Below are 26,150 nucleotides of genomic sequence, written 5' to 3' on the forward strand. Positions count from 1 at the left end.
TCAATTGATTTCCAAAAGCTTTCCAAAATTACAATGCACATAACCATTAACACTTCAATTCCTCAATCATTTTCTCCACCAAACCTCAAAGTGAATAACTTCAAAAAAATATCCAACTCCTGTTTCTTCCAAAAATAAAACATTAATTAACATATACAAGGTCTCCCACAAGAAGATCAACTATTTCTTCAAAATTTCAAATGAAAGTACAGAAGTAACTTACTTGAAATCTTCAAAATGCTCTAAACTCTAACCTTCTTGAGAATCCTTTAAAGCTTGAGGAAAAATTAAAAGAAATGGAATTCTTGAAAAGTTACCCTGGAAAATGAGTAATAGGATAAATAATGCTTAAAGATTTGAATGAAACTTAAGCCTTGCTAGCCAATGATAGAGGTTTTTCAGTGAGTTTTTTCAGCGGGGTGATGTTGTTTGTGTGAGAGAAAAGAGAAGAGGAGAAAAAATATGAAAATTATGGCTCTTTTTATTTTAAATATCTATCCCTAAAATAGCTGTGACACCTGAGCCTTTATCTAATTTTTTGTTTCCTTTTTTTTTTTTGGGTCTAAAACCCAGTGCTGCATCATTCTATATACAAGGTTAAGATGTTAGATTTAGGCTTGAAAATCCTCATTCGCAATGCTGCAGCTTTCTAAGCATAGAGCTACGGCACTTAGGCCACCCTAAAATGAATGTTAAAAACCCTAATCACTATGTCACAGCTCTTTAAATATAGAGTCGTGGCTTTCAAGCCTTGCTAACACCGATCAAAAGCCTCATTCTACACTATCACAGCTTTGAACTTTGGGAGTTGTCGCTCTGGACCCTCGAGGTTTTCCATTGTAAAAATTTGAAAATGAGCACTAGCAACTCTTGTTATTCAAAGCCACGACTAGTGATGAAAGCGTCTATATCAACGGAAATGTTAAAAGTATATTTTATGAAGATGTTGATAAAATATCAATGTTGTTGAAAATGTCAGAAAATTTACGAAAACTATATATATTTATTAAAAAACATAATTTTACACACATAACACTTAGAATAGAAAAATAAAACAATAATGAATCAATTGATCTATATTGTTTGAATGTTATATAACTATAAAAAAAATATAACATTGAAACTTTAGCAAAATCATAAAAGTAAAACTTATTTAGTTCAATTATAGTTGAATCAATTAATAAGCACAAAAAACAGTTAAAAAAAAAAAGGTAAACAGTATAAAAATGAAAATTTTATAATATTAATTTTGAAAATTTATAAAGTTGAAATTTTTATATAGTTATTTTTTAAATTTAGAATATATTTAATGAGCTTTTATTTCATTTGTTTATATGTTTAATTTATTTTTTTAATATAGTTAATTTTTAAATTAGAATCTATTTAATGAGCTTTTATTTCATTTGTTTATATGTTTAATTTATCTTTTTTTAATGGTGTTAATTGTACTAATATATATGTGCTATAAAATTATCATTTATAATTCTATGTATTTTGTTACTTTACCAATTTGTTTCTATTCAAACTAGTTCTAAATGGTTTTGAAAAAAATAATATTTCTAAATGTATCATTTAAAAAAAAAAAAAACTATCTTCATTGCTATGTTTTTTTTTTCAAATAATGCAATGTAATATATATTAAAGCCTATGATTTTTAAGTTAAGTGGCCCTAGATATTAGAAGCCCACATATTTTAACTATTAGACTTTATTTACTTGAGGTCCATAATTTACATTTATAACTTTTCAGTCCATTTAACTTACTTAACAGCTCACAACCCTAGTAGGGTCATCTTCATCAAAAATTTCACCCAGTAGCCTATCCCATACAATTTCAAATCTAAACCTTCAACAAGATCAATATCTTCCATTATCGAAGAAATTCTAGTCAAATATCCACCAAAACAAATGATTTAGCTCTGACATATCAACGATATCATGATTATCAGAGGTATTCTAAAAATTTTGTAGAAAAATCGATGACACAAAGGATGACTTATCTTACAACCCCATATTGGTGTTACTAATGTCAAACTTCTGAATTGTCGATGATATGTTGCTGATTTTTTTGATTTTTTCATCCATGGTCTCAACTCTTGAGTTTTTGCCTTGTGCAATAACTTAATGGATTAATTTCATCTACCTCTTTAATTTAAATATAATTTAGTCTCTCTAATTTCAAAAATATTACCAACCTATTCTTGGATTCCAAAATGTTTTCATCTATCCCTTTATTATTCCATTCACACACTTGAAAAATATTATCCACACCCCCAAAGGGGTACTAGCTATAATTTTTAAAACTTAAGGGATTAAATTGTAATTAATCCAAACCTAAGCGGGTCCATATGTAATATTTTCTAACTAAATTCATCACTTATGTGACGACCAGTGTGGGTGAGTGTAGGGCATTGGTAGGCTACCTGTTGTCTTATCTCACATTACCCGAGTGTAGATCAGGAGATGATTCAAATGTAATAATAGTTACTCTCATAAGGCTAAGGTCTTTTCAGAACAGTTAGTTTCAAGGTTCGAAAGAACTTTGAAGTTAAACATGCTTAAGCGAGAATAATCTTAGGATGGATAACATCTTGGAGAGCTAAGAACAAAAAATCTCACACTGAGTGTGATGGCTAAATTGGAGACTATCGACAGAGAGTGATAGATTCACCAATGGAGACAAGATGTTGCAACTTATCTATTTGATCTGAATTCCTCCAGACTTGTTTCAATTCATATTGTCACAAAATGCAAAAATTAAAAAAGTAACTGAAAAATCAAAATTAAATATGAATACAAGAAAAGAAATAAATTAAAAACCAAAAAGAAAACAAAAAATTTTAGTAAGCTTAGGCTGCCTTTAAGTAACATTGCTTTATAGTCTTCAACCAAACTTTTATCAATTTCACTTAGGTAATTCCAAAGTAAATGCAAACCCTCCCTCCATATATGGTTTCAAAAATGTTGACCATTGACTATGAAATTTTCCTTAAACAAATTTTCCAGTTCCATAAAAAGAAAAAACCTGCACAACTATAAAAGGTCCTTACTATTTAGTTTTAAGTTTACTATAAAATAAACAAAGTCTAGAATTATAAAGCAACTATTTAGTTTTAAGTTTACTAGAAAATAAAAAAAGTCTAGAATTATAAAGCCAAACTTTTTGTCCAACTTTAAACTCTCTTTTCAATAAGTGATAATCGTGCCATCATTTATTTTTCTCCTAGTAAATCTTGGCATTCGCATATGCATTGAGTTGAAATTCATCCAACTCAATTAACTGAAAAAGTCTTGTCATATCTGCAGCTTGCATCTCAAAATTCAATAGCTTCATAGCCCAATAAGCACAATACTCCAACTCCATGGGAAAATGGCAAGCCTTTCTAAACATTAATCAGTAAGGAGACATTCCTAAATGTGTCTTAAATACGGTTCCATATGCTAACAATGCATCATCCAACTACTTGAACAATCCATTTTGTATGCATTGACTATCTTTTCCAAAATTTGTTTAAGCTCCCTGTTAGCAATCTCTTCTTGCCCGCTAGTTTAAGGATGGTATGGTGTAGCAACCTTATACTTTACTTCATACTTAGCCAAAAGTTTCTCGAATTGTTGTTATAAAAATGAGAACTACCATGACTTATAATGGCTCTTGATGTAAAAATGTTCTTACATGAGAATCATTAGTCAACAAAGCAATAACTTCCACCTATTTTTACAAATAATCCATGGCTACTAGAATATATTTGTTTCAAAATGAAGGAGGGAATGGTCCCATGAAATCAATTCCCTAAACATCCGAAAAATTCCACCTATAGTATATTAGTCAATGGCATCTTATGTCCCTTTAAAATATTACATGTCTTTTAACATCGATCATAAGCAATTACAAAAGTATAAACATCCTTAAAAATGCAGGCCAATAAAAACTCAATTTTAATACCCTTGTCGCTATATTTGATTATGCACAATGACCTCTATAATTTGAAGGATGATAATGCTTCCAAATTTTCACCATCTTTTCCTTTAGAACATCTCCTATGTTATCAAAATAAAGCTTATACAAACTGGTTCTTCCCAAAGATAATGCTTTATATCAGAGAGAAACTTCTTCTTTTGCTACCATGGCATCTTAGGAGGTAGCTTTCCACGGACCAAATAATTAACATAATTAGCATACCAAAGATAACTATTTGCTTCGACAACTAATAACTGCAAATTAAGAAAATTTTTAGTAATCTCATTTTCCTCTTATATTATATCTTTCTTTATTCTAGACAAGTGATAAACAACTACATTTTTTGTCCTCTTTTTATCAATAATTATCATGTCAAATTCCTACAATGAAAGAACCCATCGAGTCAATCTCGACTGAAACTCCTTCTTATCTAATAAATACTTAATGATTGAGTTTTCTATATAGACTATGGATTCAATTGAGTGCAATAACCATGTTTGCATAATTAATCGTGTACAACTACTTATTTTTCATTAGCCATAAAACTGTGCCATTTGCATAGTTAGTAGCATGACACATGATCTCAAAAGGTAGTGCCCAATCCAGTGCAATAATAAATAGAGCCGACGTTAGCTTCTCTTTCAATGTTATAAAAACTTTTGTGCATTCATCATTAAACTCAAAAGGCAATCCTTAATCAAAAGATTGCATAAAAGGTTAAAGATATTAGAGAAATCCTTTATGCACCTTTTATGCAAACTCACATGCCCTAGAAAACTTTTAACTCCTTCAACTGATGTTGGTGATAATAAATTAGCAATTATCTCGACCTTAGCTTTGTTAACCTCAATACAATTCTTAGAAATCCGATGACTAAGCACAATTTCTTACGATGAAATAACACTTCTCTCAACTAAGCACCAAGTTAGTATCTTCACACCATTTTGATACCAATGTTGACTATTCCTAGCACTCATCAAATGAGTTTCCAAACATAGAAAAGCTATCCATGAATACTTCTATATACTTCCCTATCATATCATTAACTATCGATATCATACACCTTTGAAAAGTTGTAGGTGCATTACATAATCCAAATGCCATCTCCGATGAACAAAAATAGCATAAAGACATTTATCTACTCTTAGTTCTCCAGTGCTATGTCTACTTTATTATATTCCGACCCACATTCTAAGAAGCAATAGTAAGAATATCCAACAAGTCTTTCAAACACCTAATCAATGAAAGGTAACGGAAAGCAAAAATTTCTTGTAGATTTATTCAATTTCCTATGCTTTCCAATCTATCACTGTCCTTGTAAATATTAATTCATTCTTCTCATTCTTCATAATTTTCATGTATCTTTTCTTAGGCACCATTTGCAATAGACTATCTAAAATTGGATAGATTATCTTAGCCTTACCTAACTTAAGGACATCTGCCTCGACAATATTTTGCATATAAGGATTAAGCAGCCTTTGATGATAATTGTTGGTTTGTGATTCTCCGTCAATATCTTGAGCATACAAATAAATGCACTACTATTTTTTATATCTTCAATAAACCATCAAATTGCACTCTTATATGCTCTTAATACCTCCAGCAATTTATCTTTATTTCTAGAAAAATACAATCTTTACCTAGATAAGCATACATTAAATAAAGAAGTAACTTTTTTAACTCCACATATGCTTACTTTCATTGTTAATCCTTCTCTTCTATGACTTGTGTAGTGCCAGTCTCAATCTTAATTTACGACTTAATTACTAATTTCTTAGTCTTAGATTGGATCTCCAAACCGATTGAACTAAACATGCCTCCAATGGATCATTAGAACTACAATTTTTTTCTAGCACAACAACCGTGTAATCCATTACCTTTTCATCTGAGTCAACTTCCTCCTTTGGGTACTTCATTACGTTGACCATATTGTTTGGCACTTGTTTATCTTGCATCCTTACAATAAGATGTCCATTATAAACATTTATCAAAGATCCCCGAATTGGTAGAAAAGGTCTTTTGAAAATCAATGGCACCTCATGATCAACCTCCATGTCTACGACACTCAAATTTGTAGAGAACATGAACTTGTACACTTTAACAAAAGCATCTTCAATTATGCCTTTATGGTACTTAACTAAACAATCCACCAATTGTAAGGAAACTATAATGGACTTGACCTTTTTAATCTTGAGTTTTTGAAATATAAAAGAAGGCACCAAATTAATATTTGCACCCAGATCACATAAAGCTTTACTTAAGTATTGTCGATCATGCATGAAGTTGTAAAACTTCCAAGATCTTTTTGTTTAGGCAGAATTTTACTTTGCAAAATTGCACTACATTTAAAAGCTTAACAATCTCATATTCTTCAAGCCACCTATTTTTTGGTAAGATATCCTTCATGAGCTTTACATAAGTAAGCATATGGGCTAAAGCATTGTAAAAGAGATGTTAATATGCAATTTTTAAAAAACTTCAAGAAATTTAGAAAATTGATTATCCTTTTTTGGTATTTATTCATCAACCGAGTCAGATAAGGAATTTCATACTCATATAGATTCGTGACCGCTTGCTTATATGCCTTCTTTTTAGCTTGTTTCTCTACATTGTCCTCCATTGCTTTATTATTGTTTCTACTTTTCTTCTTAGTTGTCCATCTTCACTACTCTTAGAACCTGCTCCACCTACATTGCTTTTATTAGGTTGCTTCTTAATAATTGTTTTCCACAATGTAACTAGATAACCTGTACAATTTCTTTACGGTTACTCATAGTGTTACTATGAACGTACCTAAACTTTTTCCCCAAACAAATTTGATTGATTTTAAAGTATAAAGTTGTGATTTTGAAGAGTTAACTTCTTTGCTTGTTGTTGTTGTTGGAACTCAGGAGGTGGCTTTTTTACATTTTGATTATTGCTCCATGAGAAGTTTGGTGGTCTCCCCAAGCAAACTAGCAAGTTGTCCAATTTGACTTTTCAAGTTCTTTATTGATGCAGCTTAATTTTGAAATACAAGTTGTGATTTTGAAGAGTTGACTTCCTTTTTTTTCGTTGTTGAAACCCAGGAGGTGGCCTTTGTGCATTCTGGTTATTGATCCATAAAAAGTTTTGGTAGATTCCACCAATTTAAATTGTAAGTATTAAAAAAAAGAGAATTATGTTTTTTGTAATTGTTCAGAAATTGAACATGTTAAGACTAGGTAAAAGGACTCCCAACTTGACAATCCATTATTTCATGCCCAGTAACAAAAATCTCACAAATTACTACGGTGTTAGAAATTTATAATGAATAAAAAATTATTTCTAGAACATTATGACTGTTGATGGAAAGGTACAACTTATAGTGATTTGTTATTAATAATTGTAAAATGTGTTGTGTATATTTCCAATCAATGTGTCTTTTGCAAAATATTATGTCTTCTCTTGAATTATTGTATCTGCCTGTTATATATATTTCTAAATCATTACTTTTTTAATATCCTTCTGAACTCTATAAATACCATATAGGATTATTTTTTAAGACATTTAAAACCATTAAATAAGTGTGTGTATAGAGAGAGTTCAAAACTTTGTTTGGCTCGTTGTTCTTTGGAATCGGAGTGCTATTATTCAAAGAAGGGATTATTGTATCTTGTAAGACAATCGCTGTAAAACTGTGAGCACCGTAGCAGAACAAATATTGTTTTAAGGAAAAACAATTCAACTCCTACCTCGATATATATATATATATATATAAAGCTCAATTTTTTAGAAATTTTAATTATAAATAAAACCTGTGAGTTCTTTTTTTTTTTTTTCCTATTATAATTATTTTAGTTGTTTGATATATTAATACAAATAGGGATATTCATATATATATATATATATATATATTTTAGATATTTGGTTTTTTAGGTTTATTAATTTCCTAACAACCTTAAGACAATAAAATATTAATAAATTAAATTCGATAAATAATTTCTTTCAAACATTGGGTTCTCTGCATGGTTTATATGTACATTTATCTATTTTGTGAGGTTTAGGAATTTTATCCATATTTACATATATATCTTCTTTAGGAATACACATAAAATTGTATTCTTATTATAACTCCTACATGTTATTTATATAATTTTATTTCACTCGTTTCCGTGCTTACTTTATACATTACATATATATATATATATATATACATATACGTTTTGAATTTATGTGTAGTTATTAGACAATATTTAATGTATAACTATTTTAGTGTTTGTTGTATATATATATGTATATATATTTCATTCACATATTCACAAGTGATTATTATATTTTTTTATATAGAGTATATCTATTTATATTGTAACAAGTATTATAGTGGAAATTAAATATTTTATATTTTCATCTTAGATTTATAAAATATTTATATTTGTACATACATTTATACATCGTTTTCACATTTTTAATTTTGTTTTATAGACAAAATTATTTGTTTAATTTAATTATTGCTTAAGTAGTAATTATTTGTTAATATATATATATATATATTATAGAAATAGCATCTAGTGCATCTTTACCTATTACTACTTTACCTACATCTTTGGGTCATGCTAAAATTCTGCGAAGTTTGGTGGTTCTAATTTTAAAAAATGGCAACAAAAATGTTATTTTATCTTACGACTTTGAACTTAGCAGAATTTCTCACTAAGGCTGTTTCAGTTTTTAATGAAAATGAAACTAATGCTCAAATGGTAGCAGTAGTGGTTACATGGCATCATTCGGACTTTCTAAGTAAAAATTATATTCTCAATGATTTAAGAAATACACTACATAATGTATATAGTAGGGTTAAAACTGCAAAAGATTTATGGCAATCTTTGGAGAAAGCATATGAAACAAAAGATGTTGGCACAAAGAAATTCATTGTTGGTAAATTCTTGAATTTAAAATGGTTGATTCAAAAAGTGTCATATATCAAGTCCAAGAGCTTCAATCATTTTTCATGAAATACAGCTAAAAAAGGAAATTGGTGAGTCTTTTCAAGTGGCTGTAGTGGTTAAAAAATTGCCATCATATTGGAAAGATTTCAAAAAAATTTTAAAACATAAACATAAAAAGATGGGGCTTGAGAACTTAATTGTGAAATTGAGAATAGAAGAAAATAATCAAATTTTTGAAAAATAAAAGTATAAATCCAATGGAAAGCAAAGCAAATGTAGTGGAACAATGGAATAAGACCAATAAGAACAGGAAAAGGAAATTTAAAAATCAAAGTTACAATGGAGGTTCTAATGGCAGTGAATTTAAAATCAAAGACCTTAGCTGTATTTCAAAAACACCAATAGACCTAAAACTTTCCATTATATAAATATCATGGGAATGGTGTATCACAATTAAAATATTCTCGAATCATTAGTAGTCTAATGTATGTTATGAGTTGTACAAGACCATATATAGCTTACTTAATTAACAAATTTAGTAGGTACACAAATAATTCTAATAAATATCAGTGGACAGTAATAATTAGAGTTCTTAGATATCTAAGACGTATCATTGATTATGGATTACATTACATAAGATATCCAATTGTACTTAAGGGATACAATAAAGCTAATTGGATATCTGACTTAAATGATTTAAGATCCACAAGTGGATTTTTTTTAGCTTAGAGGTAAAACAGTATCTTGAAAATCTTCCAAGTAAACTTGTATTGCAAAGTGCACAATCGAATCTAAATTTATTGCTTTAGACAAAGCTGAAGAAGAAGCGAAATGGCTTCAAGATTTCCTAGAGGATATTACACGATGGATAAAACATTTACCTATTATTTGCATACATTGTGATAGTCAATATGTTATTGAAAGAGCACAAAGCCAAAATTATAATGGTAAATTTCGACATACATGTCGAAGACATAATATTGTAAAATAGTTGCTCTTAAACACAATAACATCTACAGATCATGTGAAATCTAAGGATAATTTTGTGAATCTATTTACTAAAGGTTTAACAAGAGAGTAAGTTTATTGTTCATCAAGGGGAACAAGATTAAAGGAATTAATTTAGAGTTGTCTTGATAGCAACCCTACCTAATTGACGAGAGATCTTAAGATCTTTGTTCAAAGAAACAATGGAATCTCGACTGACTCTACAAAAACACTAAGAGTCATAAAACTCTACCAATTTCTATGATAATTAGCATTGCCTATAATGTGTGTTAGGATAAGCATTGGTTTTAATGACTCCTATACTTTTGAAATCCAACTGGGATTTTACAGGAAACTCTTACTCATCGATGTAAGTGTGAAGGGGCTGTTTCTATGAGAATTTTTATAGGCTGAAATTTACTAGAGTACTCATGAAAAGCCATGAATGTTCGAGCCAAAATGAATACAATGTTAAGTTTTACCATATGTTTAGGAAAAACTCTTAGAAATTTTAGCTAAATTATATAGAGGCAACACAGATGACTTCCTATTAAGAGTTTTTACTTAAAATGAATTTCAAAATATCATATTATTCTTTTAAAATATGTTTTTACTTTTTATTTTTTTTTTATTAAGTTTAAAACATGATTGGTTTTTAAAGTGGATTTTAGGAAATATATGAATCATTCATAGTCGTATATAAAATATCATCTCATAGAGATTGGTTACCACTAACTAAAACAGGATACTTGTATCCTAGAAAACAATTGCTGTAAAACTACGAGCACTGTAGCAAAGCAAATATTGTCTTAAGGAAAGAGAGTTTAACTCTTGCCTCGATCAATATATAAAGATCAACTTTCTATGAATTTTAATTCTAATAAATACCTATGACTTCTTTTTCTTTATCTCATTACAATTAGTCTAATTGTTTGATATATTAACATACATAGAGATAGAGATATTCATATTTATATTTATTTTGTAGATATTTATATCTAAATATATAAATATATATATATATATATATATTGGTCTTCTAGGTTTATTGATTTCCTAACATATAGGTGTTGACTTGACATAATTGCCAAAGTATCCATCTTGGCATTGACCGCAGAGAATGCATCAATCTCATAAATACCTTGAGATATCCTATCTCCCAATCTTTCCACTAGCCTTTGTGATACGAACCTAGGTCGATTTGCTCCTAAACCCGTATTAAACTAGCCCGGATCGAAATTAAATTCAAATTCTAGTGACCATAATGACCCCTAATCAACTTGTGAATAGAAACCTTGGTATATGTCGAAGACGTCACAATAGGTTATAGATTGTTCTATTGATAAGCCAAACTAAAACATTCGTTGTCTATTTGGTGTTTTAGGTGTTCTAAAAGTACAAAGAGAAATCTTTCTCGCAATAATTTTTCTGGATGAATAATGTAGTGCCTTTTATTGAGAAAATAAGCCTTTAAGTAGGCTAAAGTAACAAAAATCAAAAACTCTAAAAACAATAAGTAAAACCGACAAATATAGCTAAGACCATGATGTGGCCGAATTTCACAAGTCTTTTCTAATCTAATTTGTATTAATTAACTCCTTAATTTTGAAAGAGGAATTAATTAATTTACAATCAAAAATATTAAAATTCAACCTTCCTAATAAATTTTTCCAGCAAATAATTAAATAAAAATAAAATATTATTTCCTAAAACAAAAGTCAAATTTCATATTTGGAAAGTAGTTGCTTAGCTTTCCCAATAAGCTATCCTTATCCAATTTCCAGCTAAGTTAGGCTCCAAATCTGATCTAATATGCCTTGTAAGATGCCTAGTAGGATTAGAACTGGTCCCCACACATTGTCATTGATTGGAATGATTAAAGCTTGCTTCGAATGCAAGTAACCCCTTCCCAATACATTTGCAAAATCCGGCCAATGTGGAAGCTTGGACGCTAATCATGTAAAGCTTACTTGGGGTTCCTAGCTTCTACCTTGGCATGATTTCATGGCCTTTTGGTGAGCTCAAACACATTCATAGGACAACAAACTCACCCCTTTCTACCCGAAGTCCTCAAATGCACTAAAACAGCTTCCCGGGTCCATTTTTGCCTTCACAACTTGGATGTTCAGCACGGGCTTAGAATATTTTGATATTAATACTTCTTTTTGAGATTTAATTACTCTTTGTATAAATTTAATAAGATTGTCCTTAAACCTCTTAGCTTGAGCTCTAGTAATTGGTCCAGTTTTCAGTTGCACAGGATCAGCACCCCAACAAGTAGTTGGTTGTATGGGTACGAACAGGTTCTCATCACTCTGAAAGTTAATTGTAGCTATATTCTCAAGTAATGCATATGCCTCACCCTAGCTTTTTCCCATCAAAACTCTAACAACAATATCAATCATAAAGCAAGTGGTTCCACCTAAACCATTATAGAAAGTTTAAATTTACAATTACTTTCGTAAGTCATAGTGATGACACTTCGTCGATAACTCATTGTATTGCTCCCATGGCTCATAAAGTAACTCTCCATGATATTGAACAAAAGTAGTAATATCATTCCTTAAATGTGCAATCTTAGCATGCTGTAAAAACTTAGCAAAGATTTTTCACGCCAAGACATCCTAAGTAGAGACCAAACCTGGAGGTAGAGAATTAAGCCACTTTGTCGCCTTGTCCTGAAATGAGAATGGAAAGAACCATTGGCAAATAGCATCTTCACTCATTTCATTAAGGTTTAATGTATCATAAATCTCCAAGAAGTTTGTAATATGAGTATGAGTATCATCATTTGGTAAGCCTCCAAACTGTTTGGACTTTTAAATCATAGTAATTAGAGCTGGCTTGATCTTAAAGTTAAAATGCATTCAATGTCATTCTCCTTACACTAGCCAAATTTTCATTAAATTTAAGGTGCAACATAATCCTTTAAAGCTATATTTACTCTATCAACTGCTTGCTCGTCTCTTTTAACCACTGAAACCTCTTTAATTTCCTCAATATTAATAGTATAAGTGGTAATTTTGCTTTATTCCTTTTTCATCTTCTTCCTTCTTCTTCTTCTTCAAATTCTTGAGTGCACACTCCATTTTAAGGTCATATGGCTCAAGAGTTAAATTGCTTGACCTTACTACTACCATGTACTAGTAGCACCCATGAAGAAAAAGAAATAAACAAAACACAAGTTAGTGAAAAAGAAACAAATTTTTTTAAAAAAAAAAAATCTTAATTAGCACAATAAAAGACTAAAATAATATTAGTAGAAAATAACTTAATCCCCAACAATGGTGCAAAAAACTTGATATGTTTTTTTGCAAGTATACGAATTGTTCACACTAATATATAAATATCATCCCACAAAGATTGGTTACCACTAATTACAAACCTAATCTAACTTTTAGTGTTATCAAGAAAAATCAATTAAAGAAGAACTTAAACTAAATTAAAACAATCTAAGAAACAATAATGCTAAACAAGTTCTAACCCAATTTAAATAAGAACTAGTACTTTAGACTTCATCAATATTTTCACTAGTCTAAATTAGTTTACTTAATTCCAATTGTAGCTATCCTAAGTTTACCATTAAATTACCTACATTGCTATTTATCTCTCTTGAGTTGAATAGTATGTTTAATGTTAACCAAATTATCAAATCACTTATATCTAACTTGATCAACAAACAATCTATTGAGTTCAAATAATGCATATGGCAAAAACTCAATTGTACCTTTCAGTCTTAATGTATGCAATTTAATGGATCTATGCACAAACTTATATTTCTCCATATCAAACTCATGCAATTTAATCATTCATACAATTGGCCAGATTTAGTAAAAGTATTAAGAATAAAACTAAAATTGAACTTTAATAGATAACAAGCAAATAACTATCTACAAACTAATTCAAACTAGTTCCACACTACTTGATCTAAGCTCTTGTTGATTGTTTAATTGCACATGATTGTAACAAGGTTAAACATGTCTATAATGTAATCAACCATTGTAACGAACAAAGTAAAAATCAATATTCAACAGGTATTTTACAACATAAGAAAACTCATGAAGACTAAGATTGAAGATAGAAGCTTGAAGTTGCAATCCTCTTGGATAGATGTTCTCCTTCTTCTTGCCCTTACTCTTTAAATGCTAACCTTGTTCTTTTTCGCTTTATGTACACTTCTCCAAAATATTCAAAACCCATCACACGTAATTTCCTGTCTCTTTTTTCTAAGGCTCTCTAAAAAATAACCCTACTTGCCAAAACTCGACATAGCATTGCAACTCTGCTTCTTGGCCGTCATGGTTCTGAAGCTTTGAAAATCATTACGTACGAACCTTGACTAGTGCCATGACTATCTTGCTTGAGTGTTGTGGCACTTGAGCTATTGGAAAATTGATCTTGCCGATTGCCTTTTAAAGTGTTGTGACTCTAAAAATAGAGTGTTGTGGCTCGCTACTAATTTTTGGATGCTTACATTTACCAAACTACTAAACACAACCCAACATGTAAAAACAACAAAACACACATAAAACTAATAAAAAGTGCACTCAAGAACTCACAAATTACATAGCTTAGAGGGTAAGTTAAAGTGATATAAAAACAACTTATCAGTTTTCTTGAACAAGACACATAACAAATCCATATTCTAATAACTAATAAAGGGTTCTCTATGAGGACATGCTAGTAATTACTTCCACGAGTTATGATCCAAGTTTGAATTACTTCATCTAGACCTATTCGAAATATTTTCCAACCCAACTAACTTGATCCAGGCCCAATCCATTGAGATGATATGAAGGCCATTCGGTCGGTCAGCGGGTATATCGATCACTAACCAACCTATTTGGACGGCCAACAACTTCAAGAATGCCCAACTTGAACAATATCCTAACCAACCGAATATGGCTAAAAAAAATGATCAAATATTGTAGGTAGATAATGGATCCTTTAATGAACAAATTATCACAAATACAAACTAACCAACCAAAAAAAAAAAAAAAACTATTATATTATTCACCAAATAATTTGGTAAATAATTTCAAGTATTATAAAAACTAAATAGTAAATATCTAATATGTATAATTTTTTTCTCATATACTTATTGTACAACCATTCTACATATAAAACCATTTATAATTGAACATCCAATAATTGTTATTTTGTAGAACCATATATTTTATTTTGATGTTACACAAAATTTCATATAATATATTTGTTGATGAAGCACAAAATTATAAGTAATCATGTTTAAGTTACATGTAATTACTGGTTGGTTGATGCCGTATAATGTTAAGTTTTACTATATATTTGGAAAAAAAAAATACTAGAAGTTTCAGCTAAAAGTTTATAAAGGCAATACATTCAAATAAAATAATTGAATAAAATGTAAAATAAATTTCAAAACTTCATATATATTTTTTTGCCCCTTCCTATTTTTTTTTTTTTTTTTTTTGGTGGTTTAAATTGAACCAATCTTCCTGAAGAAGATGAACTTCTTATACGAAGCTTAAGGAAAAATATAAAACACTCTATTTGACATGAAAAATTCCTTTATCTAATAACTAATAAATGGTTCTCTACGAAAACAACCTAGTCAGTCATTGCTTCCTCAAGCTAGGGGTGGACATGAATTGGGTTAGTTCGGTTTTGCACCGAAATACAATCCAATCCATACTTAACGGTTTTTTTAATATGCAATCCAAAATAGACCATTAAAACGTGAAATCCAAACCAAACCAAACTATTTATGATCGGTTTGGTTTGGATTGGTTGATCAGTTTAAAACTTACTAATTTATAAATATATAATACAAATAAAAAATTTTCCAAATATAAAATATAAATAATAAATTATAATTATCCAAATATAAAATATAATTAGAATAATACAACATAGTCTATAATGAAAAATAAAGAAGAAAATGTAGCAAATGATATACATCATGCACTTATCAAGTTGCAAGCATTAATGTTATCATCTCACTCCTACAAAATCAAATTAAAATTGTTAGAACAAATAATGTAAAATAATACATTCATCAAAATTCATTCACTCAAGAATCGATTTGGAATTTGGGGATGTAAAAAAATATATATATTAAAAATTAATATATAAAAATGGAAAAAAAATATTTAAAAATTAATATATAAAAATGAAAAAATATTAAAATTTATATATAAAAATGAAAAGAATAAAAAATATATATAATTTTTTTAATTATATAATATATTATTTGGATTGGATTTGATTTATATTTCTAATTCATAATCAATCCAATCCATATAATTTATAATATTTTAAACTCAATCCAATCCAATTGATGTAAAAATTCAATCCAAACCGTTAAAAATTGATTGGATTGGAAGGATTGAACAGATTGAATTGAATTTTGCCCATCCGTACCTCAAGCTATGACCCAAGTTTGAATCTCTTCATCTAGCTCAGACCAAAATACTCATTAACTTGACCAACCTAATCCAAACTAATGCATTTGGACAGAGTACCAAGGCCATCAGTTAGCAAACGTTATAGTTATTACCAACCCGATCTGTTCTAGGCGACCAATTGGTTCTGCCTACCCAAGCATACCCGAACAATCGAATATGGCTACAAAAAATGTTCAAATATTTAAAGTACCAAGGCTTCCATCGTCCTGATTCATTGTGAACACTCAATCACTGTGCAGCCGATGTCTTTGTTTAAAGTATAACAAGTATTTTATTTATTTAATATATGCGTGAAATGCTTTCTAAACAAAAAATGTTGAGTTGTATTTGCTTTAATTCGCTTGTATATTTAAATCTTTTGTTGTTTTTGTGCTTTTGTGTTTTCTTTTTTTTATTTTTTTTGTTTTTCTCTTTTCTTTTTGCCTTATATGTATAAACATCAAAGAAACGACTTTTTAACTTACTTTCATTTTTATGGGCCGTTAGGTGATCTATTGGGTTTTTCATTTTGTTTTTGGGGGCGCTTTTAATGGGTCCATGAAAATGAACTCAATATAAATAGTTATTACAATTAAATTTTTTCTTTTCTTCGGATGAATCTAGATTGGGTAACTCGATTGATCTAACCCAGTTTTAATTAGGTTTAGTTGGTTCGGCTCTGCTTTAGTTTCGGTCAGGTTTGATTCTATGTTCTTTTTTTTTTTTTTTTTTTCTTTTCCCCCAACCCCGAGGGTGTTATGTTGGATTGAAATTTTAACAAAAAACAAACCAGCGTAACCCCTGTAGCTATCTCCATCCTTCCAACCAAATATAATAATAATAATAATAATAAATTGGATAAAATTAACATCGTTTCTTTTTTTATTAATTGAATAAAGGTAAAATTTCATGTAAATCCTCTATCTTGATTACATTTCAACCCACGCTTTAAAAAGAATATCATTGATCTCTCATCTCTTAATTTCTACCAATTAAACGCCATAATTATAATTTTACAATATTATTTAATTTTAAAATATTAATTTTTAACCTTCTTTGAACATTTGATTGTTAAAATAAATTAATAAAAACTGATATATAAATATTGAATAATAATTTTTTAAAAAAATATGAATTAAATTGTCTTTGAATAAAATATTAAATTTTAACCTCCCTTTAATGATAGATTTTAAAAAAAAATGTGTATCTAAATATAATTGTGGTAAAATTAATAAGTTTAAATCAAATTTACTATTGAATAAAACAAAGGAAGGTATTTCAAAGTTGAAAAAGCAATTTGATCCTTTAAAGAAATTTGTTCAATTGATAAGTAACGCCTATACTTGAGAAGTTGCAAGAAAGCAGCAATTTGAGCCAGGTTATCTCCTCCCCTTACTAAAACGACGTGGTGATATAGCAACTGTCAATTGCTGTATTAGCTAGCTATGCATAACATCATCAACTTTCTTCGTTCTTGTTATTGTACCAGAATATTATGAGCAGAATTCTTGCCCAAAAACTCCAAACATTGTTGAATCAATTTCTAGCTCTTAACCAGCTTAAACAAATTCATGCAGTCCTCATCACAAACGGTCTTAACCACTTTGAGAACCTCTTGGCTCGTCAATTACTACTCTCAACTGCTAACTACTCTCTGTATGTTGCTCAGTATTTCCAACAAATTCTTCAACGCTTGCAAAACCCAGATGCCTTTACGTGGAGTTGTGCTATACGGTTTTTCTCCCTCCATGGCCAATTCAAAACTTCCTTTTCTATTCATGTTCAAATGCAGAGACTAGGACTTTGTCCAAGTAGTTTTTCCTTGTCATCTTCATTGAAGGCATGTGCTAGGATGTTGAATGAGAGCGGTGGAGTTTCGGTTCATGCCCAGGTTTATAAGTATGGATTCTGTCGTTGTGTTTATGTGCAGACAGCCCTTGTCGATCTTTATTCGAAACTGGGTGATATGAAGAATGCACAGAAGGTGTTTGATGGAATGCTGGAGAAGAACGTGGTTTCTTGGAATTCTATCTTATCTGGGTATTTGAAATCTGGGAATTTGGAAAAGGCCCAAAGGGTGTTTGATGAAATTCCGAGGAAAGATGTTGTATCATGGAACTCTATAGTATCAGGTTATGCAAAGATAGGGAAAATGGATGAGGCGTTATTTTTGTTTCAACAGATGCCTGAGAGGAATTTGTCCTCCTGGAATACAGTGATCAGTGGATATGTGAACTGTGGGAGCATGGAATCAGCACGAAGCATTTTTGATTCCATGCCCATAAAAAATAATGTTTCTTGGATTACGATGATTTCTGGGTATTCAAAATGTGGCAACATTGAGTCAGCTCGACTGCTCTTTGATCAGATGAATGAGAAAGACCTCTTCTCATATAATGCCATGATAGCGTGCTATGCACAAAATGGCCAACCGAAGGAGGCCCTTGGCCTGTTTAATCAAATACTCGAACTGGACAGTAAAATTCAACCTGATGAGATGACTTTGGTTAGTGTTTTATCTGCTTGTTCACAACTGGGGGACCTGAGACTTGGATTTTGGATTGAGTCATATATTAATAAGCATAGAATTCATTTGGATGATCATCTGGCTACTGCTTTCATTGACTTGTATGCAAAATGTGGAAACATTGATAAGGCATATGAGCTGTTTCGTGGCTTAGGAAAGAAGGATTTGGTTGCTTATTCTGCAATGATATTGGGATGTGGAATAAATGGTAAGGCAATTGATGCAATCGAGTTGTTTGAAGAGATGATAAATGCCCAAATTTGCCCAAATCTAGTTACCTATACAGGGCTTCTAACTGCCTATAGCCATGCTGGTTTAGTTGAAAAAGGCTACCAGTGTTTTGACTCCATGAAAGACCATGGCGTATCACCTTCAGCTGATCACTACAGCATTATGGTTGACCTTTTAGGCAGGGCAGGAAGATTAGAAGAAGCATATGAGTTGATAAAAAGCATGCCATTACAGCCTCATGCTGGTGTTTGGGGTGCTTTGCTTCTTGCTTGTAGGTTACATAACAATGTCCAGCTCGGGGAAATTGCTGCTTGGAATTGCTTTAAATTGGAGCCTGATACAACTGGCTATTGTTCTCTTCTTTCCAACATATATGCTTCTGTTGAGAGGTGGGATGATGCGGGGAGAATGAGAAAGGTTGTCGATGAAAAAGGATTTACCAAAATACCTGGGTGTAGCTGGATGGAATCAGTTTGACATTTTTACAAATTGAAGATCAGGCATAGAATCGTGCTTAAAGATATTAAAACTTGAATCTTTTTGGGTTTTCATGATGGCGGCTTGATATTTCTGATCCCGATTCTTCTATTGTTAGGCGTACAGAATCCCTTACTCAAGTTAAAATGCCTAGAAGCCATTAGACTTGTCAGAGATATAAAAAGAAGATAGGAAAGAAGAATTGATCAACGTTTATCTTCTTCAAGATGATAGTTCTAGAGTTTGAAGATTGTCTTCTTCATTGTGGTAGACAGGAATATTTCTTTTTGGAGTGAAGTGCTCTGCCAAGGCGAATTGATCAACGTTTATGGATTAGTTTCAGAAACACGAGTGTGCAAAAGATCACATGCCTTCTCTTTTACTTGTCCTCGCCCTATTCTTTGATTCTTTGGTAAATTAAGAATCATGAATACAACTTTTTTATGTCATCAACTCCCTCACTTGTAGCATGTAATGTTAGATTCGGACGCGACTGATGATAAAGTCATGCCAGAAACATCTAAAGACCTAGGAAATTCCACAATAAATTTTCATCCCTCCAACAATTGTTAAATTCACCTGCAAGAATTTGTATAGAATTTAGTAATGATGCAATAGTATTATTGGACACTAGGGTGGACCTATGTTGGACTTTCAAAGAGATCCCAATAGTAAGTTTGTAAGGTTTATCCTCTTACTATTGTAATTTATTCGGAAGCGATGGGTCTGATTGAATTGGTAGAACCTGAAAAGTATGCTTTTAGGCGTAATTTTGGATATGGATAGGTGATTAGCCACTCTCAATAGTTACCATTTTGGAAGAAATGCTTGGATGGCTTTTACATTAGTTGGTATCAAAATTTTGAGGTCTCTAGATGAGGAAAAATGATGCAAAAGCGTTGCCATATACAGGTATTTGATTTTGAATCATAGATAGGAGTCCATTGCACCATTTTCAACAGTTGCAATTTTTGTAAAAAATATTTGGGTTCTTTTTACATCAGGTTAGTCTTGAAAATTTTTATTCAAAACAATGTCCATCCATGTGGATCCAGACTTTAGTCTTCATGTATATAATACAGTCCCACAATTAAAGGAGAAAATTGGAGTCTAAAATTATTTAGTACAAGTCTAAGCTTGTAATCGTCGGCAAATGGGAAAAGTTTGCCTATTTTTCTAGTCTCCTTTATGTATGGTTCATGCCTAGCAATTATCTTTATGTTGTAGTGTATTAAACATTAGAGTAATGGATGACTTGTCAAAATCAATTTCAAATGCATTTCTGAAATATTATTTGTTTGTGGTCTGCAACAGGTAACCCAAAATTAAGGGAAAAGCAAATGATCTGTTGATCATTGGAATATAATATTTGAAACTTTGTATTGCATGCCTGTGAAGATTTCCTTTCCTGTAAATAAAACTTAACGCAAGATTTCATGCTTCGAGGGTGAAGAAAAATAAAAAGGATGAGCTTTGCCTTTACGTATATAATTGGAAGGTGATTAAGAGAATTATGATATCATACTAACAGCCAAGCCGTCATTGTAATGACCATCAATCAAACAACATTTGCTTATGTGTTCATCAAAAAACAAAAAAAAAAAAAAAAAAAAAAAAAAAAAAAAAAAAACATTTGCTTATGTAAGCCTCTATATATATATATATATATATAGTTAGTAAGCATTCCTTTTACAAATTAGTGGGCCGGTTTTAATTTATATAAAATATATACATAGAGAGTTACGGTCTCTTGCAAATATGTTTCAAACATGAAGTTAAGATCATATGTGCTTACCAAAGAAAATTAAAACCAAAACCATATACACGCTAGCTGATGTAGCATGTGCTATGAAGAACACCGCAATTAATAACTTTTTTAAATAAAAAAAGGAAAAAGAAAAATGCCAAGGCATAGTTTTGGTCATCAAGGCATTGGTAATGGAGGCATGGTGGGAATTTTGAGGTCGGTTTGGTCGGCTACGTGATTTTGTCAAACTTTCGAGATGGTGGTTTGAACTTTGCGATTTGAAGACTCAGTTTGTTTCAAGAACATTGGTTTTTTCTCTTTTTCAATGGAAAATATTATTCCTAATAAATAAAATAAGTTCGTTTAATTACTTTGTATTTCAATATGACAAATAATTTCATTTTATTAAATTTGTAACTACGATTTACATATATATATATATATATATATTATCTCAGCTATGGGTGCAGTCAGTATCATCATTTCCATTTTGTGTCTCTATCATCTACAGTGCAATATATTTTTAAATTGAGTTTTTATTTCTAAAATTATTTAATCAATTAAATATATAGTTTTAAAAAAAAAAAAAAAGAATATACATATATGGTTTTGTTATAACAAAGGAGTTGCCGAACTTATGATCAGTGATGTTACCTGTAATTTTGGCAATTTAATTTTTTTCTATTATACATGTAATTCATTGGTGGATTGCTAGGTTTATTTTTAATCTAACCATTGTTGATTGTGGCAAAATTTTACATATATATAAAATAAAATAATAATAATAATAATAATAAAAAGGTATAGTGGGTTTTTTTAATGTGCATAACAAAATTATATATACGATTTTGAACTGGTTTTATTTTATGTTGAGAAGTCCTAACATGAGAAATGTTATTGTTGCCATTTATATCCTAAATTGTTAGTTTTAAATTATTAATTAAATGCCCCATCTTTGACACTTAATACATCAGCATATTTACATCAAAGTCGAAGATCTCACCTAACCAATAACACTTTTTATAGAATATGAAAATAAATATATAAAACTAACATTATATAATTCACTGAATTAAGAACTGTAAAAACTCCAACCTACCATTTCTCTTTAAAAACAAAACCCCAAAATAAAAAATGATATAAATAAATAATAAAGGGAATGTCTCCGTTCGAATAAAGATTAATCTAAAGCGTGCTTTGTTCCTGAAAAACCAGTAAAAATGGAAGGCACATCAACCAAAAATATAATAATAATAATAATAAAGAAAGAGAGAAGATAAAGAAAGGGACAGAGACAGAGAGAGTAAATGGCATTTCTGCAAATTGAACAGAATTGTCAGGACAGAGAAGGACGTTAACTTCAAAAAAATAAAAAATAAATAAAAGAGAGAGAGAGAGAGAGAGAGAGAGAGAGAGAGAGAGAGAGAGAGAGAGCCAAAAAAGCAAAGAGTTTATAATTTGTCGTATCAACCTCCCCGACCAAGCAAACTACCAAAGAAACCAACTACCTTTCCATTTTCCAAAGTCTTTCAAACTCTTCTCAGCTTTCCATTTTTTTCACTTACAAAACACTCTCTTCCCAATTCTATCACTCTTTTTTTTTTTTTTTCCCTTAATAATTTATACAAATATTTTTATATGCCGGAGAGGGGTCTGCGGCGAAGAACTCCGGTGACGGGTGACCGGAGGAATAATAAACCACCGCATCCGTCCCCTTCTCCTAGCCGCCGGACCCCAACTCCTCGCCGATCTTCCAAGCATTCAAAACCCATCAAGATTCTTAAACGATGCTTGTCGGAACCCACTCTTTCGACCGGAAACGATTCCGGCGACGATGATCGCCGTCTGGGTTTGAAGTCGGAGGTTGTTCTTTTCCGGCCTCACACTTTTACTGATGTTTTCGCTTCTTCCCCTTCGTTGCTACCTATCTCCCCTCACGAAATTAAGGTACAACCCAAAAAAAACAAAAAAAAAAAAATATATATATATATATATATGTTGAATTTATTTATTTTAGAATTGTTGGAAATGTTTTAATGAGTTCTTTTTTTTTTTCTTTTTTGTTTGATTTGTTGGCAAATTTTTAATTATTTTTATTTATTAATTTATTTTCTAATTTTTGGTCCATAATTATATTTATAAGTCATGACCTGAATTTAGGAGAATGTAATAATACGCTGAGACGTTTCTATTTTTCCGCTTCATTAATTTTAATATTATAGCATAACCCAATATTAAAGTACTATGTCTCTATCAAGCCCACCTTCCTAGAAAGTCACCTAAATTATAAAATCAATTTCCAATGAAAATCCCATGTCATATCATATATTAAAAATATATAAATATTTTTAAAAAAATAAGAAAAAATTATTTTATAGATGAACAACTTGGTGTAAAATAAATCCACCTATAAGGAACTATTTTGAATTTTTGATAATAGATCGTATTCAAATTCATTGATTTGGCGACTAAATTATTGTAGATTTCGAAATTGTAATGCAGGGATACAATAAAGATTCAAAAGTGGTGGTAAATGTGACCGTTGAAGGAAGTCCAGGACCAGTTCGGACAATGGTGAAATTAGGATCCAAAGTGGAAGATACAATTAAGCTTGTTGTAGACAAATATAGTGAAGAAGGAAGAACACCTAAGCTTAATAAGGATTCAGCGTCTTCATTTGAACTTCACCATTCTTATTTCAGTCTTCAAAGTAAGTTAAATATTTCTATCTTTCCCTTCTGAATTCTTTTTTTTTTTTTTTTTTTTTTAAGGAAAAGGATAATAATATTAAGCAAAATGGAAGATACATGAAAATCCAGAAGGTCCTGAAGTCAGTCAGGACTCTCTGCTGAAAAAATTTGGTGCCCTGTTCTGTATTGGACAAGCTTACTCCTTTCAAAAACAGAGTATAGCAAAAGGCAGTAGCTAACAGCCAATTTAAATATTTATATATTAATTTGGGTGACCTTGTCTCGTTGCTTTCTTAGTTGCTGAGATTCTGAGAAATACAATATTGAAGTCAATAATCCAAAATGGGATATAGCCAATTTCACAAGAAATGTGTATGTCTACAATTGGGGTATTTCTGCATATAGCATGTATATAAGTCAATCTTTTCCTTTCTCTTCCACAACTAGAAACTAAAAGTCCAACTGGGTAGGTTTTCTTGACAATCTTATATAAAAATGAATAATTCTATAGATGCTTTACTTGACGTTTTGTTCTCATCAAGCATTAACCAACAAAACACACCAAATGACCCTTTTGATTATGCAGTCAAATCTTCACTAAGAGCTGTTTGTAATTTTCTTCTATTTTGGCAGTAGATTGGTATTTAATTTCTATTGCTTATTGGGGTTTGAATTGGATATGTTTATAGGTTTGGATAAGGAGGAGATAATAGGAGATGTGGGCACCAGGAATTTCTACCTAAGGAAAAGCAGCAGCGGCCGCAGCAGTAACAATGGCGGATCGACTTCTTTTGTCTCCGACAATAATATTGTTGCGGTAAGAGCTACCTCTCCTCCACCTCCTGCATTTTTATTCTCTGATTTCATTGCTCGAAAGATTGGCAAAATTATGAGAAGAGTTCAGAAGCTTTGGAATGTAGTGGTTTGCAGCCGCTGAAGATGTCCAAGAAAACAATGGCCGTAGCAAATTGTTTGAGTAACATAACATATTAATCATGTTACTCTTACCACTGGTTAGTCTATTTTTTATTTTATTTTTTTATTTTATACCCCTTTTTTCACCCAAAAAGGAAAAAAAAAAAAAATCATGTTTCTGGCCATTTGATATGAATTCCTTCCTATTCAAGTAACGTGTACATATTACCTTGTGAAACGCATTTGCCCTTGGAGAAGACTTGCTTTCTAAATTGTTCTATAAAATTCAATTACCCCTTTTACAAACGTGAAATATAATGAAAGAGATTCAATATACTTTTCTTCAAATCGTGTATATTCACTTTATCTAGCCTTTTTTTTTTTTTTGGTAGGGGGACATATGATAACTTGGGGAGGCATGAGCTTTTTCGCTTTAGAATCTGAGAGTGTTTTTCTTTTTTTTCTTTTTCTTCTTTTTTTAAAAAAAGTTCGGAGCGTTTATACGGATAATTATTGCTATATGAATTGTCTCTAAGGAGACCATCTTGCCCTTCCATGATGAAAATACAAGAAATAAACTATAATATATATATATATATATATAAAAAAATTCTATTGTATAGATTGTTCATATGTGAAGTATGAAAAAAGTGTTAATATTTTTTATGTGTAATAATATTCACAGTTCATATGCGAATCATCCGTATTATAAATGAACTATATATATATACACTTTGAAATAAATGAGTTTGAGGATAAAGTTAGATAGAGTTTAAAATCTACTTGCAATAATTGTAAAATAGTCCCTATATGAAAATCGTCCGCGGGCAAAGCCACTAGTTCTTCTGAAATATCAATTCTAAAAGGGGAAAAAAATATATATATATATATATATATATACATATATATACACAAATAGCCGCTGAAAGTGGACTGTGAGACCTTGAAATTCATTATTATTATTATTATTACTATTATTATTTTTACCCTTCATCATTTTGAAAAAGTTGATACATAAAGATGAATTAATAATCAATAAAGAATCTTCATCAAAAATATTTTCTTTTTTTCGATCAGTTTCACTGCATATCTTGATTCAATATCGTCAACTTCAATAAAAAATCCATAGCATAGTTCACGTTCATGCTTATGATTAAGATGATCATTATTAGGATCTAGCCAAAAAAAAAAAATGAAATTAAACAATAAAAACAAAAAAATTTAATAACTAAAACACAAATATGATAGAATAAAAAACAGCAAAATATTGAACTATAAAATTTTAAA

At 30.4% G+C, this 26,150-nt stretch overlaps 2 protein-coding genes and 1 non-coding gene across 4 annotated transcripts; all 3 read left to right on the forward strand.

Annotated features, from left to right (window-relative positions):
* Positions 1–12,314: 12,314 nt before the first annotated feature.
* Positions 12,315–12,422, forward strand: LOC112493478 (small nucleolar RNA R71). Its single transcript, XR_003057960.3, has one exon. It is a non-coding gene; the product is annotated as a small nucleolar RNA R71 (small nucleolar RNA).
* A 5,175-nt stretch (positions 12,423–17,597) lies between these two features.
* Positions 17,598–20,211, forward strand: LOC107406792 (pentatricopeptide repeat-containing protein At4g22760). Its single transcript, XM_016013983.4, has one exon. The coding sequence runs from the start codon at positions 17,772–17,774 to the stop codon at positions 19,509–19,511; it is 1,740 nt and encodes a 579-aa protein (XP_015869469.3). The 5' UTR covers positions 17,598–17,771; the 3' UTR covers positions 19,512–20,211.
* A 2,454-nt stretch (positions 20,212–22,665) lies between these two features.
* Positions 22,666–25,421, forward strand: LOC107406404 (uncharacterized protein At4g22758). Of its 2 annotated transcripts, XM_060817998.1 has the most exons (4): positions 22,666–23,205; positions 23,761–23,968; positions 24,638–24,765; positions 25,256–25,421. In XM_060817998.1, exons 1-4 carry the CDS (start codon positions 22,897–22,899, stop codon positions 25,265–25,267), a joined length of 657 nt encoding a protein of 218 aa, XP_060673981.1. In that variant the 5' UTR covers positions 22,666–22,896; the 3' UTR covers positions 25,268–25,421. The 2 variants fall into 2 exon arrangements, with proteins under 2 accessions (XP_060673981.1, XP_048319381.2); XM_048463424.2 differs by lacking the exon at positions 25,256–25,421 and having other exon boundaries at positions 22,670–23,205; positions 24,638–25,211.
* The last annotated feature ends 729 nt before the right edge of the window (positions 25,422–26,150 follow it).

This window comes from Ziziphus jujuba, chromosome 6 (genome assembly GCF_031755915.1).
Source record: "Ziziphus jujuba cultivar Dongzao chromosome 6, ASM3175591v1".
In the NCBI taxonomy this organism is placed as follows: domain Eukaryota; kingdom Viridiplantae; phylum Streptophyta; class Magnoliopsida; order Rosales; family Rhamnaceae; genus Ziziphus; species Ziziphus jujuba.

Excerpts from the sequence above, each read along its gene's own strand:
- LOC107406792 (XM_016013983.4), top strand. The coding sequence starts at position 17,772 with ATGAGCAGAATTCTTGCCCAAAAACTCCAAACATTGTTGAATCAATTT.
- LOC107406404 (XM_048463424.2), top strand. The coding sequence starts at position 22,897 with ATGCCGGAGAGGGGTCTGCGGCGAAGAACTCCGGTGACGGGTGACCGG. Across the intron at positions 23,206-23,760 it reads TCTCCCCTCACGAAATTAAG|GGATACAATAAAGATTCAAA; the intron begins GTACAACCCAAA and ends ATTGTAATGCAG. Across the intron at positions 23,969-24,637 it reads TTCTTATTTCAGTCTTCAAA|GTTTGGATAAGGAGGAGATA; the intron begins GTAAGTTAAATA and ends ATATGTTTATAG.